This window comes from Oncorhynchus tshawytscha, linkage group LG10 (genome assembly GCF_018296145.1).
Source record: "Oncorhynchus tshawytscha isolate Ot180627B linkage group LG10, Otsh_v2.0, whole genome shotgun sequence".
Taxonomy (NCBI): Eukaryota; Metazoa; Chordata; class Actinopteri; order Salmoniformes; family Salmonidae; genus Oncorhynchus; species Oncorhynchus tshawytscha.
Window position 1 is genome coordinate 30,933,230 of NC_056438.1, and position 19,329 is coordinate 30,952,558.

General features: G+C 43.7%; 1 protein-coding gene across 3 annotated transcripts in view; it reads right to left on the reverse strand.

Moving 5' to 3' along the window:
- The window catches only part of LOC112260101 (TBC1 domain family member 14), a 67,642-nt gene that overhangs the window by 24,293 nt on the left and 24,020 nt on the right, over positions 1-19,329 (reverse strand). The window contains exons 1-2 of one of the 3 annotated variants that reach the window (XM_024434948.2): positions 19,227-19,327; positions 13,228-13,351 (exon numbers count right to left, since the gene is read on the reverse strand). Coding sequence is in view for 2 of the 3 variants with exons in the window: in XM_024434946.2 (XP_024290714.1) it covers positions 13,228-13,351 (124 nt within the window). In the remaining variant the exon portion in view is untranslated. Of the gene's footprint in view, positions 1-6,020; positions 6,502-13,227; positions 13,352-19,226; positions 19,328-19,329 lie in introns of those variants that run through there. The other 2 variants (XM_024434946.2, XM_024434947.2) reach the window with 2 other exon arrangements.

A 19,329-nucleotide genomic window follows, 5' to 3' on the forward strand; every position in this document is an offset into this window, starting at 1 on the left:
CACAGGGCTGCTCAGCTCAGAAGAGGCAGTTGGTACTACACAGTGGTGACTGATTGAAAGGATACAGAAAAGGGGGGGACCACTGAGAAAAGGGAGTTCCAAATCTCACACCTCTTCAGCGGCATTGCAGGTGCCACTAGCAAGGTGAAATGAAATTCAAGCCGTGTGAGTGAGTGAGTGAGAGAAAGAGGGGAGATCACATCCTGTTGTGATTGGGAGTCCCGAAGAGCGGCACAATATTGGCCCAGCGTAGTCTGGGTTTGGCCGGGGTAGGCCATCATTGTAAATGAGAATTTGTTCTTAATAACTGACTTGCCTAGTTAAATAAAGGTTAAATGGCATATTTTTAAAGCATTTCACCCCTACAGCTAGGATGTCATAACAGTAATCATGAAATCCTATAGGGAGACTGGCTTTAGCACTTTTAGAGGCTCAGGTGGCAACGGTATCCCAGGGATACCTGTCTCCAGGGAACATGCATCATTACGTCAAGGTTTCAGATCTATGGTTTCATTAACTTTTTCTCATTTCCTGTTTGCATGCCTGGCCATTCTGCCTGTTTCCATGCCTCAGTGTTCTGAGTGATGGCATTTAGAAAAGGAGAAACTAAGCAATAAGTAGGGATGCACAATATACCGGTGAACATATCGGAATCGGACGATATTAGCTAAAAAAAAAATGGCAACATCGGCATCAATGTCTAGTTTAATGTGCAAAACCGAGGTCAAAGCTGACGTGCATATCTACATAAACGTAGGTACAGGCCATCATGACACCACGTAAAATGTTGCGCTACATGTGTAACACAGTATCCCTAACCTATCCCACAATGTCTGCTGGGTGGAGCGAGCAGTCATTCGAAAGAGTAAGAACATTTCAGCGAGACAACTCAAAAAGGCCAAATCCATTAAAGCAAAAATTAATGTAATTCATTACCCTTGAAAGTCAACCGTTCTATGTCGTGGGTGATGTTGGCTTTCGCCGACTGGTCGAGCACTGGTACACACTACAAAGGGAGCTATTTTTCAGATGTTGCCCAACCAGTGTTACACAGTAATAGCTTCAATGCTATTAGCTTCACGACATACATACTATGCAATGCCGTTTGGGTCTTTGTGTGTAAAAAAAGATACAGTAGCACTGTCAAAGCTGTACAAAAAAAGTCTGCAAACAAGCAACGTCGGCCATGAACGATGTTTACAATACCACATTGGTAATAAAGCATCATTTGTTCAACCGCAACATCTGGGGTAGCTAGCTTTAGCTTGGTACCTAGCTAGCACCAATACAAGCAGCCTGAAAATGATGACCAGTAGAAACTGCAGTCATTTTCATTATTCTTAGCAATGATTTAGGAATCCTTGTGAGTAAGTATTAGCTAGTTTGTCACTTGTTCACCAATTGAAATTGAACTTCAGTTCATGAAAATAAATAGCTAGCCAGCTACTTAACCCTGTTGCCCAAAGCTAACGTTATAAGCAGCCAGCTAGCTTAATCTGGCTAATGTGGCTCAACCGGATATGGTTATGTGTTGTGAACCAGCCCAGTCACGGACCAGGATGTCTTGCTCCCAGGCAGACTAAATAACCTTTTTGCCCGCTTTGAGGACAATACAGTGCCACTGACACGGCCTGCAACGAAAACATGCGGACTCTCCTTCACTGCAGCCGAGGTGAGTAAGACATTTAAACGTGTTAACCCTCGCAAGGCTGCAGGCCCAGACGGCATCCCCAGCCGCGCCCTCAGAGCATGCGCAGACCAACTGGCCGGTGTGTTTACGGACATATTCAATCAATCCCTATACCAGTCTGCTGTTCCCACATGCTTCAAGAGGGCCACCATTGTTCCTGTTCCCAAGAAAGCTAAGGTAACGGAGCTAAACGACTACCGCCCCGTAGCACTCACTTCCGTCATCATGTAGTGCTTTGAGAGACTAGTCAAGGACCATATCACCTCCACCCTACCTGACACCCTAGACCCACTCCAATTTGCTTACCGTCCAAATAGGTCCACAGACGATGCAATCTCAACCACACTGCACACTGCCCTAACCCATCTGGACAAGAGGAATACCTATGTGAGAATGCTGTTCATCGACTACAGCTCGGCATTCAACACCATAGTACCCTCCAAGCTCGTCATCAAGCTCGAGACCCTGGGTCTCGACCCCGCCCTGTGCAACTGGGTACTGGACTTCCTGACGGGCCGCCCCCAGGTGGTGAGGGTAGGCAACAACATCTCCACCCCGCTGATCCTCAACACTGGGGCCCCACAAGGGTGCGTTCTGAGCCCTCTCCTGTACTCCCTGTTCACCCACGACTGCGTGGCCACGCACGCCTCCAACTCAATCATCAAGTTTGCAGACGACACAACAGCGGTAGGCTTGATTACCAACAACGATGAGACGGCCTACAGGGAGGAGGTGAGGGCCCTCGGAGTGTGGTGTCAGGAAAATAACCTCACACTCAACGTCAACAAAACTAAGGAGATGATTGTGGACTTCGGGAAACAGCAGAGGGAACACCCCCCTATCCACATCGATGGAACAGTAGTGGAGAGGGTAGCAAGTTTTAAGTTCCTCGGCATACACATCACAGACAAACTGAATTGGTCCACTCACACAGACAGCATCGTGAAGAAGGCGCAGCAGCGCCTCTTCAACCTCAGGAGGCTGAAGAAATTTGGCTTGTCACCAAAAGCACTCACAAACTTCTACAGATGCACAATCGAGAGCATCCTGGCGGGCTGCATCACCGCCTGGTACGGCAACTGCTCCGCCCACAACCGTAAGGCTCTCCAGAGGGTAGTGAGGTCTGCGCAACGCATCACCGGGGACAAACTACTTGCCCTCCAGGACACCTACACCACCCGATGTTACAGGAAGGCCATAAAGATCATCAAGGACAACAACCACCCGAGCCACTGCCTGTTCACCCCGCTATCATCCAGAAGGCGAGGTCAGTACAGGTGCATCAAAGCTGACCGAGAGACTGAAAAACAGCTTCTATCTCAAGGCCATCAGACTGTTAAACAGCCACCACTAACATTGAGTGGCTGCTGCCAACACACTGACACTGACTCAACTCCAGCCACGTTAATAATGGGAATTGATGTAAAATATATCACTAGCCACTTTAAACAATGCTACCTAATATAATGTTACATACCCTACATTATTCATCTCATATGCATACGTTAATACTGTACTCTATATCATCTACTGCATCCTTATGTAATACATGTATCACTAGCTACTTTAACTATGCCACTTTGTTTACATACTCATCTCATATGTATATACTGTACTCGATACCATCTACTGTATCTTGCCTATGCTGCTCTGTGCCATCACTCATTCATATATCTTTATGTACATATTCTTTATCCCCTTACACTGTGTATAAGACAGTAGTTTTGGAATTGTTAGTTAGATTACTTGTTGGTTATTACTGCATTGTCGGAACTAGAAGCACAAGCATTTCGCTACACTCGCATTAACATCTGCTAACCATGTGTATGTGACAAATAAAATTTGATTTGATTTGAAGCTAGCCACAATAGTGGAATTTGCGGTTTGCCTTCAAAATAAAAGTATGCCATTGATGACAGTGATGAAAATTAATACAAACAGTAGAATTCTGCCATACTTTTATTTTGAAGGCTAACCGCAAGTCCACTATTGTGGCTAGCTTCACATAGATGGGTCTGACCACCATTTATCAAGTAAAAACTCTTATAAATGAGGGTTATTTTAGATGACACCTAGCTATATATTAGTTAGCTAGCTAACTATAGCTACTGAAACAGATGTTGTTTTGCTATGTTTTTTGGGAAGAACATTAATTGCATCCATACATCCATGAGCTAGCTAGCTTTTTATTTTTATGACCAGCACTGTAGGTGCGCGAAACAACTTTACCAGCATCATAGCATACGTATCGATGAATCGTTGTGACATGAAATACAAGTACAGCACAGCAAGTAAGTGAAAGAAATAGATTTTGATTATGTTTTACTTGTAATGGGGACATAGGTAAATGCTGACAAAATAACGTTTTGGTCAGTGTGGTGTGTGTAACTTTTATTTAACTAGGCGAGTCAGTTAAGAACAAATTCTTATTTACAATAAAGGCCAGGATGACACTGGGCCAATTGTGCGCCACCGTATGGGACTCCCAATCATGGCCGGATGTGATAAAGCCTGGATTCGAACCAGGGACTGTAGTGACGCCTCTTACACTGAGATGCCGTGCGTTAGACCACTGCGTCCATGTGTGTGTGTTAACTATTTAACTGTACTAGAATGCCTAAAAGGCCACCATTTTTTTATATCGGTTATTGGTATTGTTTTTTTTTTTTGGCAAGGAAAATATCGAATATCGGTATCGGCCAAAAATGTCATATCGGTGCATCACTAGCAATAATCAAAACAGACAGTACAGGGTCTAGTGATTACTAGGGCTGGAAATTGATAGGGCCCTCACGATACGATACTATCAAAAGACGTAGGTTCCAATACGATATGTATGGCTATTCTCATGATTCTATAAGCATTGTGATTCGATACTGCAGTTTTATTGCAATTTGATGTTCCAAACATATTGCTCATATTGCTGCAGAGAGACAATGTAAAATGAGTTTTGATAAATCATGGAAGTAAGTGCTGAAAACATGTTAGAGAAAAAGCAGGTACAACCAACTAGCGCTAGCTAACGTGATCTAGCAAAAAAAAGGAGATCAATAAAGTTATACTGTAATAGTCTACTACCACACAGGACAGAGGAATACAAATGAATGGTTTTTGTGTGCAACCATGAAAAAGAGCACTTTTCATTGGGTTCAACATCCTAGGTCGAGCGCACATGCAGGCCATTTACTGCACTGGGTCAGGATTGAGCACTCTACATTCTCCTTCCTACTCCCATGAAGAGAGGTTAGAGAGACTCAGAGGGTGTGTGTGTGTCAGAGTGGTCTCTGTCTGTGGGCTGTTTGCCATTTGTGAAAACCGAAAAGAGCACTCAGCCTCTCCCAAAGGAGCAGAACATCACTCCAGACCGACACCCAGGAGGTAGGCAGGACCAGTCTGAGCCAAGACAGTGACAGTCAACACACTGACAGTAAACAGCCTACCAGCAAGACAATAATAATCCTATCAAATCACAACCTAAACACACCTACTGTATAAAAGAGGAGATCGTGAAATGACAGTCTTCCCTCTTTATAAACAGAGTCGAGAGAGAAAAACAACAAAAGACCCTTTGTGTCAATGATGTAATGGACTGACAAAAGGCGGACAATATTTTGACCAGCAATCACTGTCTACAACCTACAGAGCTGCAATCACTGTCTACAACCCACAGAGATGCAATCACTGTCTACAACCCACAGAGCTGCAAGCACTGTCTACAACCCACAGAGCTGCAAGCACTGTCTACAACCCACAGAGCTGCATGCAGAATTGTGTTAGAGAGCTCAAATTGAGAGCTATGAACATCATAAAGCTACTGCAGAGTCGTCAAACACTGACCAAAAGAAACACGCCCATCCTTCCTCTGAAATTAATCTGCTTTATTTCTCTTCAGTTGGGAGAGACAAATAACAAGGAAACCCCTTGACATACTTCTTAGCAGGGAACACGCCGTCTCCCAGGCATGGCATTCCTGAGCTGCACTGAGCTGAATATTTCAGCACTTTCCACGTGTCATGCCTTCCCACGAATCACAGAGAGGGCGAATAGACAAATCACAAGACACTTCTACAGGGGAAACATGAGTTTGCAGAAAAAGACAACGTTGTTGCATTTCACAGGAAGATCGGTCAGCAGAAGCTTTAAAAAGAAACGACACACCTACTTCTTCACCTAAGAGAGATGAAGTCTCTTGCTCACTCCATCATTCCTTGTCTTTCTACTCCATAATTTCTCCTACTGTCAGACGGTGAAAGAGACGGTAGACTGCTGCGCTCGACACCCCTCATCCTCGAGCTGACACACACACACACACACACGTCAGCTCACTCACCATGAGCGCTGCAGTTCTGTAAAGACACCCAGACCAACCCGGGCGGGGGGGGGCTAAACTTCACAAACCGTCATGGCTGCTCCCGATGGCCCGGCTACAGCCCACACAGAGGACGAGGATGAAGAGGTCAGGGGGACAGCGGGCCCGCCGATGGGACACACCCCGAGCTGGAGCTGATGCATCAGCGGCAGCATGATACCGCTCTCTCTCACTCCCCTCCCTCCTTGCTTCTCTCCTTCCCAGCACGCACAATGACGCTACACTGAGAGGCCACGCGTCAGTGCAGAACACAGAGGATCCGATCTCTCTTTTCAGTGTGTGCGTGTGTATCGGCAAATCAGCACTGCCGTGCTCTATTGTTCACCGTCGCTGCGCTGAAAAGGAGCACACTAAATCTCCTGTGCCCAGCCAGGCACTCTAATTAATCCCAGATTAATTGATACAGGATCCATTTCTCATCCAATCCTCCTCTGCTATAACAATCCATCTTCTCTGCGCTCTAACAGAGATGCCTTGGGTCATGTGCTGTATGGAGCTTTTTTTCCCCTCCGCTCTTCTCCCCCTCTCTATTTCATTCCTCCTCGCTCACTCCCTCCCTCTCAAATTATAGCCAGTTTTCTTGTGTCCAGCAACTCTGTCTAGCCTCAGAGGAGGGCGGCCCAGGGATAAAGGGGGAACAGGGATTGGCTGACTCCCAGGTGATTGACAGCTAGATACCGGTGGGACAAGGAGGGCTATGAAACATACAGGAAATCCAGGACAATACAGAACACTCCCACTGGGAATATTGTTTACAGTGTGAACTATATTAGTCTGAATTAACCAAGAATTTTCATGCGTGTTTAAATTGAAATCAACCACTCCTGGTTGTGAATAAATAACATTTCCCGTAGGCAACCAGTGACTGTTTTTGGGGGATGAAAATGATCACGTAGGCTTCACCGCCCCTCAGACATATTACCAAGAGAAATATCCTGACTTACAACACCGGAACGCTGAGAATTAGAAAAGTAGAGTTCGACAGTTGAATTACAGCCTATAGTGTGACAGTGCAATAAAGCAGAATAAATAGAGCAATAGACGAATAAAACAGAAACTCATTAGTCCTCGTCCATGGGACATTCGGCCCACCCCCTGCCACTAGGCAGGGCTTGCCATGGCGAGACAATGGCTTCCAGGCAGGTGCTGAAAATATAGCCATCTGAGACCAGGCACCAGGGATAAGGTTACCACCGCAGGAGATGAGAATGCCTAAGGCTAGATTGGGTTAACGGGGGAGAGGCTGTCTGGGGTAGATATACAGAGCTCACCTGGCTAGCAGGAGGACTCCAGTTTCTGTCCACACCCACTGAAAGGATCGAATGGTGGATAGTGGACTATAGTTGTAGTCAAGTGACTCTTTGGCCTCTTTAAATTGGTGGACCCCAGGTAATGATGTCACCTCATAGTTGACACTATCACAGGAGTTGGATACAATGATGGCAAATTATGGTAAAACTTAAAGCAGGAAAGTGGTACAATTTCAAACCTGGGTCAACTCAGACCCACCAGCTAATAGTAAAGATTTGTTCCTGAAGGCAAACAGTCAACCCTAGAAGTTTCTGTTTCTCAAATTAGACACTCATATGCATTTGTCCTTTTGCTCAGTTGTGCACTGGGGCCTCCCACTCCTCTTTCTATTGTGGTTAAGGCCAGTTTGCACTGTTCTGTGAAGGGAGTAGTACACAGCATTGTACGAGATCTCTAGGTGGTGTGGGGGCTGTGCTTTGGCAAAGTGGGTGGGGTTATATCCTGCCTGTTTGGCCCTGTCCGGGGGTATCATCGAATGGGGCCACACTGTCTCCTGACCCCTCCTGTCTCAGCCTCCAATATTTATGCTGCAGTAGTTTATGTGTCGGGGGGCTAGGGTCAGTCTGTTATATCTGGAGTACTTCTCCTGTCTTATCCAGTGTCCTGTGTGAATTTAAGTATGCTCTCTCTAATTCTCTCTTTCTTTCTCTCCCTCAGAGGACCTGAGCCCTAGGACCATGCCTCAGGACTACCTGGCATGATGACTCTTTGCTGTCCCCAGTCCACCTGGCCGTGCTGCTGCTCCAGTTTCAACTGTTCTGCCTGCGGCTATGGAACCCTGACCTGTTCACCGGACGTGCTACCTGTCCCAGACCTGCTGTTTTCAACTCTCTAGAGACAGCAGGAGCGGTAGAGATACTCAATGATCGGCTATGAAAAGTCAACTAACATTTACTCCTGAGGTGCTGACTTGCTGCACCCTCGACAACTACTGTGATTGTTATTTGACCCTGCTGGTCATTTATGAACATTTGATCATCTTGGCCATGTTCCGTTATAATCTCCACCCGGCACAGCCAGAACAGGACTGGCCACCCCTCATAGCCTGGCTCCTCCCTAGGTTTCTTCCTAGGTTTTGGCCTTTCTAGCTAGTTTTTCCTAGCCACCGTGCTTCTACACCTGCATTGCTTGCTGTTTGGGGTTTTAGGCTGGGTTTTTGTACAGAACTTTGAGATATCAGCTGATGTAAGAAGGGCTATATAAATCAATTTGACTTGATTTGATGAGTTTCAGAAGAAAGTGCTTTGTTTCTGGCCATTTTGAGCCTGTAATCGAACCCACAAATGCCGATGCTCCAGATACTCAACTAGTCTAAAGGACAGTTTTATTGCTTCTTTAATGAGCACAACAGTTTTTAGCTGTGCTAACATAATTGCAAAAGGGATTTCTAATGATCAATAGCCTTTTAAAATGATAAACTTGGATTTGCTAACACAACATGCCATTGGAGTGGAGTGGTGGTTGCTGATAATGTGCCTCTGTATGCCTATGTAGATATTCCATTGCAAATCAGCCGTTTCAAGCTACAATAGTAATTTACAACATTAACAATATCTACATTGTATTTCTAATCAATTTGATGTTATTTTAATGGCCAAAAGAAGTGCTTTTCTTAAAAAAAACAAGGAAAATTCTAAGTGACCCAACATTTTTGAACTGTAGTGAATATACAGTACCAGTCTAAAGTTTGGACACACCTACTCACTATTTTCTACATTGTAGAATAACAGTGAAGACATCAAAACTATGGAGTCATGTAGTAACAAAAAAAGTGTTAAACAATATTTATTGAGATTCTTCAAAGTAGCCATCCTTGGCCTTGATGACAGCTTTGCACACTCTTGGCATTCTCTCAACCAGCTTCACGAGGAAGTCACCTGGAATGCATTTCAATTAACAGGTGTGCCTTGTTAAAAAGTTCATTTGTGGAATTTTCTTTCCTCCTTAATGTGTTTGAGCCAATCAGTTGTGATGTGAGAAGGTAGGGGTGAAATACAGAAGATGGTCTTTTACAAATAGGGCTAAGTCAATATTATGGAAAGAACAGCTCAAATAAGCAAAGAGAAACAGTCCATCATTACTTTAGGACATGGCCAGTCAATCCGGAAAATTTCAAGAAGTTTGAAAGTTTCTTCAAGTGCAGTCGCAAAAAGTGCTATGATGAAACTGGCTCTCACGAGGACCAGGTTACCTCTGCTGCAGAGGAGAAGTTAATTTGAGTTACCTGCACCTCAGATTGTAGCCCAAATAAATGTGTCAGAGTTCAAGTAACAGACACATCTCAACATCAACTGTTCAGTGGAGACTGCGTGAATCAGGCCTTCATGGTCAAATTGCTGCAAAGAAACCACTACTAAAGGACACCAATAAGAAGAGACTTGCTTGGACCAAAAAACACGAGCAATGGACATTAGACAGGTGGAAATATGTCCTTTGGTCTGGTGAGTCCGAATTTGAGATTTTTGGTTTCAACCACCGGGTCTTTGTGAGACGCAGAGTAGGTGAACGGATGATCTCTGCATGTGTGGTTCCCACTGTGAAGCATGGGGATGGAGGTGTGACAGTGGGGGGGGGGCTATTCTGGTGACACTGTCTGATTTATTTAGAATTTAAGGCACACTTAACTAGCACGGCTACAACAGCATTCTGAAGCGATACTCCATCCCATCTGGTTTGCGCTTAGTGGGACTATCATTTGTTTTTCAACAGGACAATGATCCAACACACCTCCAGGCTGTGTAAGGGCTATTTGACCAAGGAGAGTGATGAATGCTGCATCAGATGACCTGGCCTCCACAATCACCCAACCTCAACCCAATTGAGATGGTTTGGGATGAGTTGGACCACAGAGTCAAGGAAAAAAGCAGCCAACAAGTGCTCAGCATACATGGGAACTCCTTCAAGACTGTTGGAATAGCATTCCTCATGAAGCTGGTTGAGAGAAGACCAAGAGTGTGCAAAGCTGCCATCAAGGCAAAGGGTGGCTACTTTGAAGAACCTCAAATATAACATATTTTGATTTTGTATTACACTTTTTCTTCCCTATTTGCCATCTATTTTTAACTGACTACTTCATTATTTCATCCTATGGTGTGACAATTGAAATTTGAGAATGACATGTTTTTCACCATGAGAAAACATAAAAATCATAATGGAACATGTGGTAAGTGATCTCCACATGCCCCACTAATAGGTTTGCAGATTTAGAAAAGGTTTGTCAAAATTAAATGTAAATATTATTTAAAAAATGAGAGAACAGACACTTTGCCTTTAACTAATTTTGGCCATTAATGCAGGGCCGACAGACAAGTTGTTTACTTTTTCTTTACTGAAATTGCAACCAACTTTCTATGTCTTGTTTACGTTAAAAAAAGGAACGATATTCTGGAGATGATTTTGTTTCAAATAACCAAAAGTGAGCGATTGTAATCTGAAAGGGGAAAAGGCCATTCTTGAACATGGGTTGAGACATTCTTACTAATTTGTTAATAAAGCCAGTTTGTCATTTAGAATGATTGATTTCTGTTTTTATCGTGACAGAAATCAAAAGCCCACCGTGCCTACTTTTCAAAAATCGTCAGTCCACATGTCAAGTGAAATTCCCCCACCCTATTTACCCACGTTCTCTCTCAACTCCAGGACCACTGACAGTTTGTTGTTGCCTGATGCAGGACTATAGTGCCAGAGGAGAGACTCTCAGATTGAAAATGCCTCCATTAATTGCTACAGTTTAGACTACCAACTACCGATCGATCAACTCCCCCCTTGTGATTGTGTGGTGCAATGACAGAATGCCACCATCTACCACAAACAGTAGCAGCATAAGCTCGTAACTTGTAAAGGATGTACTGACATGTGTAAATGATAGATGCAAAACAAACGCGCACACTACATGTTTAAATGTATGTACACTCTTTTGTCTGTAATGTCTTTTTCGTTTTGTGTCGGACCCCAGTAAGACTAGCTGTCCCCATTGGCGCCGGCTAATGGGGATCCTATAAAATACAAATAAAAAAACATGACCCGGAGTCTTGCTTATAAGTATGTCATTCATTTGAATAGTATTCCAATGTTGGCCTCTCTGATCCAATTATGATCGAAGTAATTGTTTGAAATTGTGATGTGATATATATTTTTTTTACTTGTCCATTTGGAGAACTTAAATCTACAGTGGGGCAAAAAAAGTATTTAGTCAGCCACCAATTGTGCAAGTTCTCCCACTTAAAAAGATGAGGCCTGTACTTTTCATCATAGGTACTCTTCAACTAAGACAGACAAAATTAAAGAAAAAAATCCAGAAAATCACATTGTAGAATTTTTTATGAATTTATTTGCAAATTATGGTGGAAAATAAGTATTTGGTCAATAACAAAAGTTTCTCAATACTTTGTTATATACCCTTTGTTGGCAATGACAGAGGTCAAATGTTTTCTGTAAGTCTTCACAAGGTATTCACACACTTTTGCTGGTATTTTGGCCCATTCCTCCAAGCAGATCTCCTCTAGAGCAGTGATGTTTTGGGGCTGTTGCTGGGCAACACGGACTTTCAACTCCCTCCAAAGATTTTCTATGGGGTTAAGATCTGGAGACTGGCTAGGCCACTCCAGGACCTTGAAATGCTTCTTACAAAGCCACTCCTTCGTTGCCCGGGCAGTGTGTTTGGGATCATTGTCATGCTGAAAGACCCAGCAACGTTTCATCTTCAATGCCCTTGCTGATGGAAGGAGGTTTTCAGTCAAAATCTCACGATACATGGCCCCATTCATTCTTTCCTTTACACAGATCAGTTGTCCTGGTCCCTTTGCAGAAAAACAGCCCCAAAGCATGATGTGTCCACCCCCATGCTTCACAGTAGGTATGGTGTTCTTTGGATACAACTCAGCATTCTTTGTCCTCCAAACACGACGAGTTGAGTTTTTACCAAAAAGTTTAATTTTGGTTTCATCTGACCATATAACGTTCTCCCAATCTTCTTCTGGATCATCCACATGCTCTCTAGCAAACTTCAGATGGGCCTGGACATGTACTGGCTTAAGCAGGGGGACACGTCTGGCACTGCAGGATTTGAGTCCCTGGCGGCGTAGTGTGTTACTGATGGTAGGCTTTGTTACTTTGGTCCCAGCTCTCTGCAGGTCATTCACTAGGTCCCCCCGTGTGGTTCTGGGATTTTTGCTCACCGTTCTTGTGATCATTTTGACCTCACGGGGTGAGATCTTGCGTGGAGCCCCAGATCGAGGGAGATTGTCAGAGGTCTTGTATGTCTTCCATTTCCTGATAATTGCTCTTACAGTTGATTTCTTCAAACCAAGCTGCTTACCTATTGCAGATTCAGTCTTCTCAGCCTGGTGCAGGTCTACAATTTGGTTTCTGATGTCCTTTGACAGCTCTTTGGTCTTGGCCATAGTGGAGTTTGGAGTGTGACTGTTTGAGGTTGTGGACAGGTGTCTTTTATACTGATAACAAGTTCAAACAGGTGCCATTAATACAGGTAACAAGTGGAGGACAGAGGAGCTTCATAAAGAAAAAAGTTACAGGTCTGTGAGAGCCAGAAATCTTGCTTGTTTGTAGGTGACCAAATACTTATTTTCCACCATAAATGCAAATAAATTAATTTAAAAATCCTACAATGTGATTTTCTGAAGAAAAAAAAATCTCATTTTGTCGATCATAGTCTAAGTGTACCTATATCTCTCATCTTTTTAAGTGGGAGAACTTGCACAATTGGTGGCTGACTAAATACTTTTTTGCCCCACTGTATATTTTTCTTGTCCGCAAATTCTTTTTACTTGTCCCGGACTAGAGGACAAGCGTTAATGTCAAGCAGTGTGTGTGTGTGTGTGTGTGCGCTCGTGCATACCTTCTGTATTTTCTGGGGGTGTTTCACTGAGCACTCTCTAGGGAGGACTTTCCCAAACAGCTTCCAGCCCGGGTCTTTCTGCTCCACTGGCCGAGTGTCCTTCACTTTCTTGACAAACAGACTCCTGAGAGAGTGAGGGAGCAAGAGAGGGAAGACAGAGGGGAAGAGAGAGAATAGTGAGGGACAGAGAAAGATAGAGAGAGAGAGTGAGAACATGTAAATTAAGACATTAAAACCCAGAGCCAAAGCTGAACACACACTGGCTCCCTCCACTAAGTCACCCGAGGCGGAGAACAGCGACAATACAAAGGCTGGCTGGCGTGTGTCCATGAGATAAGCGCACAAGCGGAATTCACAGATTTAAACACAAAGCCACACCACAAGCCAGTTGGCAGTTAAAGACCCAACAATGTGAAAAGTGGAGCAGTCCAGGCCAGGGACAGAGCACTGGGCTACACTTCAATTTAAAATACAACCTTGACAAAAAATGTAGGCTAGAAAGAGCACAGCGAAGAATCTAATAATCAATGGGTTTGGCATTAAAGATGGAATCTGCATTAGGGGAAGCAGCGCCTCTGTCCGTTCCAGCACCTTTGTTATGGTTTTTATTTTGTAGACTAAACGGAGGTGAGGTGCGTCAAGCAGCATGGTTACAAAGAATTATATTATATACAATTATATCCTCTAGTATATTCTGCTGTTCTATTGTGCGTATCGTGTTTGTTGTTTGCAGTAACTTATTTGCTGTTGTAATATCCCAATGGACATGGCAGTTTCACCATTGAGTTCAGCTTTAAAGCAAACTGTTTCCGGCATTGACTCGGTTATTGTTATTACATTGTTTTTTACTTTAGTGTATTTAGTAAAATCTTTTCTTAACTCCATTGTTGGTTATTAAGGGCTTGTAAAGTAAGCATTTCACAGTGTTGGACTCCGGGGGTAAACTTTGAACATTGCTATACTCAGAAGTATAGGAACATTAGTTCCCGAAAGAGACATGGGGGGGTGGAGCCATAAGGAAGCTTGGGCGGGGCTGAGTGCAGGGAACACGATCGCATGTGGCGGTACTGATAAGGGGAGGAACCGTTTCAGGCCCATTCAGCTCCCTGCCCAGCAATAATGATGCAATGTTTAGAGATAAGGAGGAGACGCCACCCAAGGCGGGGTATGGATACTACAACGGGGGAAACTGTGTCTGTGTCTGAATTACAGCTGTATCGACCAATTGGGAAGAAGTCAACTTGGTTAATCTTCTCTAGTGTCCGTGGGTTAATTACTCAGCACATGATACAAATAAAATGTGATTTAATCTCTGTACGTGAAACAGGGATCAACATTACTGGTTAACCGTTTCCTGAAAACGTGTCTTATTCAATAGAGGAAACGTTTTCACATGTTCCATTGGACAACAGTTTGTAGTACCAACTAGACAATGTAGGCTAACACAAGGACAGTCAGAACAGTATGTTTAGCTAGGGCGGATGAGGTTTAGAACTGAATGCAAATGGACATAATAATGAACATGGCCATCTCTTTCAGATAGGGATACTGCATTCATTTCTCCATCAAGACAGGCTATGGTGCAGGATTCACAAAGAGACAATGGAAGGCTTCAATTAAAAACTTGAATAGAGTGTGAAAGAGCATGAATAAAACATCTGATAAACGAGCCAACTTCCTCAACGTTACGAGAGGTGACGTAACGGCAGATACATTTAATGACGCTAGCCAGCTCATTTCCTGCTTTCCCGTGGAGTAAGCTTGTCTTTTCTACTACTAGCCTAAGTGCTACGCAATCCATAAGGTTACTATTGGTTACGGAAGCTGTACCTTTCGAATCAATGGATTTACAGAGTGCAAAGCAATTTCAGGATAAGACACCACGGCACAGGATATTGGCTTATCGCATGACTTTTTGTTGTTGACACAATTCCTTTTGAAAAAGGGAAAATTTATGAATATTTAGAAAGTTACTTTGAGCATAAATGGCCACCGCAATAATCTCACTGGATTACAGAATCCTAAATCCACTACCTATACAGTATGAAGCATCTTGACTGTGGGAAAATAACATTAGGCCACCTTACAGTACATTTTAACACAAAGCATATGCCTTTTTGGAACCCCATTGACCACACAGTGAAAAACAGTATACTGCCTGCCTACTGACCAACAGCTCCCTAATACCTGCTCCCTGACACTCACGCAGAGCAACAAACACACACAGCTGGCAACTGTTGTGTACGTATTATTGATTAAAACCACAGAGTGAGTTACACCAGAATCTCAACAGAGAGACTCTGGAGGATACAAGTCAGTGGTCAGAGAGGGACTGCTGTTTGACATGACCCATTATGACCCATATCCCTTGACCCACTCACCCCCCCATGGAACCCATCTCGAATGCCTTCAAAAATACAGGATAGTAGATTGACTGAGATACAGGACCAAGGCTTGCATCTTCCCATTGAAAAACGTGTCCCTACTTTTACAGTCTATCCAAGTGTCTAAGGGTGTGCACACTTGTGCCTGCCTAATGGTTAATAGGACCAAAAATACCAAGACCAGAAACTATCTAATGAGTTGTTAGTCTGGGCTTCTACGGGCTCTGCTTCAAAGCTCCCTGTCGAGATACTGCACGAGGCAAACAGAACTCAAAGCCTGAAAACAGAACTCAAAGCCTGTTCAGAGTAACCGACAATGACATTCAGATCTCCTTCATGGGAAATAAAATAAGTGGCAGAGGGGCCTGCTATTTCTCAGAAGGCAGAAGGGGGGGAGCATTGAAGTGGATGATGTGAGGAAAAACTGAGAGGAAGAGAGGCAAAGACAGAGATTACCATTAGCACCAGTCATTTTGAGTCTCAAAACTGTAACTCAAAACTATTAGGCTAAATCTCAGAAACAATCTACAATGAGAAAGGGGTAATATCTGAAAGTGTGTCTATAAAAGCTAGCCTGGCCAACCAGATCAACCACTGCAGTTGCCAGTCGCCATTGTCCGACCTCACAGTCTAGTGAGGTAGCCAGGCTATATAGAAGCTCCAGGGCAGTGCCTGAATCTGAACATTCATCGCCTTCGAGAAATAGGTCAAACTCCGGTAGTCCCAGTAAAGGTCCCATGATCGTTATCTGTGATCTGCCTGACCTTTTCTGATGACCATTCTGGGTCCAGTGAGCCCACCCAGTTGCACTATTGGACGCTGTGGTGACATGGCATGTTATGGACACTGTGTAACCTGCATCTAAGAGACCCATCATTGCGGCCTACAAAAGGATGTAGTAATTTGAGCCGAATATATAAGCCTAGCCTCTGGTACTTGACCTTAGATTAATCCTTTCAATGGCTCACAACGTGTTGACAAATGCGTTACATAATCAAAACCAGTTCCAGAGGTTCAGACTGCACCTTTGCTAACCTTTAAAGATTGATAAAACATGCATATCTAGAGAAAGACCGGCGAGGGGCAAATGTATAACCAGTACGCACAAAATCTTCCTTAAATCCGATTTTGCCTTATATATATGACATAAAGGCGCCAATGGTCTTGGGCCTAAACGAGAAACGTTTCGTGTTGAGTCTATCAGACCACCAAAAGTGTACGCACAACAGGGATCGAGAATATTGGACCATTGGTATGCATACTACTAAAATTGTCAACACATTAAAATGAATAGAGGACCCGTACCGGAGAAGGGTCGGCTGGGAACTGTGGGAAGGTGGGCGTTAGGGCTGAGTGTTCCCCGCAGATGGTGGTTTCAGAGCTACGTAGCCATGTCCCATTTCCCAGAGGAAAATAATTACACAACCCTCTGTTCTTTCGCTCGCGAGAGTTAATCCTTTGTGACTTTTCCAACCTTCATTAAAAGCAAGACTCGGCAAAATGACGTAGCCACGAGCAGCACCGAAGATACCGAGACGAGCAAGATACTGTGTGAGAGCAAAGTCTTGCATCGCTGCACGTGCAACGGGTTCGTTTCACGCGGCTCACAGCATGTTAGCCACATTTTAAAGGTAGCAGAGGAGTTGAGAACCGCACATCAACACTTTTAGCTGTTGCGGAAATTGACCGACTATGCTGTTTCATTTCGGCATCTACGTCATATCGCCGTCTACCTTTAAAATGTCAGGAAGGTAAACATGAAAGATGTGTCGCCTAACAGTAATGTGCACTAGAGGCTGTGTAAATGGAAAAACTTGGTTGGTGGTGGGTCTCTCACATCAAACAAAGAGCAGTATGCCTGCTGGTTCTCAAAACACAGGGACAATAAAAAGCCTAGTGCCCGGGCCAGAACATGAATCATGTTAGTTTGTGTGTTTATGGCTGCAGCTGTGTGTGTTTCTAATTAGCAATCTCAGGCTCTGAGGCAAAGTCCACGATGTTATGGTTCTGACAAGAAGCCAAACTTGAGAAGGCCCTCCTGTCAATTTGGCAAATATGGAAATATTTCAATTGAAACATTGCAATGCAGTGAACGAGCAATGACATGCGTTCTTCAAAAGTGATTTTGATGATGGGAGTGAAAAATTATAACACAACTTGAATTTTAGGAAGCAGTTTTTCATGTGACGTTGACAACGTATGGTGCAACTCAATGCAAACGTACTCTGTGTACCACTCCTCTCCGATCCCTCTTTAACCTCGGTCCCCGTCTCCCACCAGGCTCTCCCTTCATCCCTCTGGAGGTAGTGCAAACCGGGATGAAAGCACAGGGAAGTGGGTGTGCACTATATCAGTAGCCCAGGTCTGGCATGTAAATATTACATTTACTTACGCAACACCAGGCCCAGCAGACATTGTTATGACGCTGTTAAGTAACGATTTGTCAGAGAAGAATATTGTTGGGTCAAAAATAAATATTACAATATACAACCAGACAGGCACATAAAAAAAATGTTTTTACAAAGATTATGCAAAATTAGAAACATTGCCTGCAATGCTGAATCTAGATTAGAAAGAAGCTTGAGGAGCTGTGGACAGGTCGTTATTGTAAAATAACATTTGTTCTCAATGACTTATCTACCTACCTACAGGGAAAATGAATCAATAACTGAAGGGAACTAAGCACTATAAACACAGTCTTAAACAGCAGTAACTTCTGCTGTGATAAAGGAACTTAAATGGGGAAGTTCAGGGGTGCAGGGGGCACAGCTGGGCACGGACTGAAACCGTCACAGAGCAAAGTTAGCTAAGTTTGCTAATCTTTCCTATTAGCTAAAGGTTTTGACTATAACCTAGGCCTATTTTTCCTTTTTCCTATTAGCTTACCACCAGGAAACTATGGATTCACACTTGGTTGGTTGTAATCATTTGCTTTAGTAAACATTACAATAAATAGTCTGATGTGGAGGGGCAGATTCTACAAGATTTTCTGTACTCAGTATTCACACGTGAATAATGTAGGCCCTAAGCAGTGAATGTAAAACGTTTCAGAAAAGTTTTAAAAAGCAGACAAATCCCCAAAGTGTGTACCAGAACTGCTTTAAACACAACAAAACACATGACCGTCACAACAGATAGAGCAGTAAGAGAATATTCAGAACTTCAAGTACTTGTTCCCCTTTCCAGGCTATGTGCCATAATGACACCTGGTACACACAATCACACACTTTGCCTAAACGGAAAACCCTCCAGGCCTCATAACCACTCACATGGCAGAGTGTTCTTTTTGTGTCAAGCGGGAAACAACAGACTAGTACCCAGGCTAACATTCCAGTCCTTGTATTCCTCGTCATATGCCACACACACACACACACTACACTCACACTACACTCACACTACACTCACACTACACTCACACTACACTCACAGTGTCATGTTTAGCATATCACAGTGGAATGCTAGCAGAAATGGACTCGTATCCAGGCTAGGAAAACAAATGGGTAGAAAACAGAAATATAGCCCCTAGATAACTTCGAAGTGATGGTTTGGTTTTTCTAAAGCCAGTGTATACTACACACTGAAGGAGGTCAGAATAGCCCTCTCGTACACACAGACCTGTCAATGAAGAGGACAGTGAAGGGGCAGCCATCCTGTCTGTGTGCCAGTGCAAAACCACAACAATTTCTCCACTGTCCAGAGAGAAATTCTTCAGATCCTC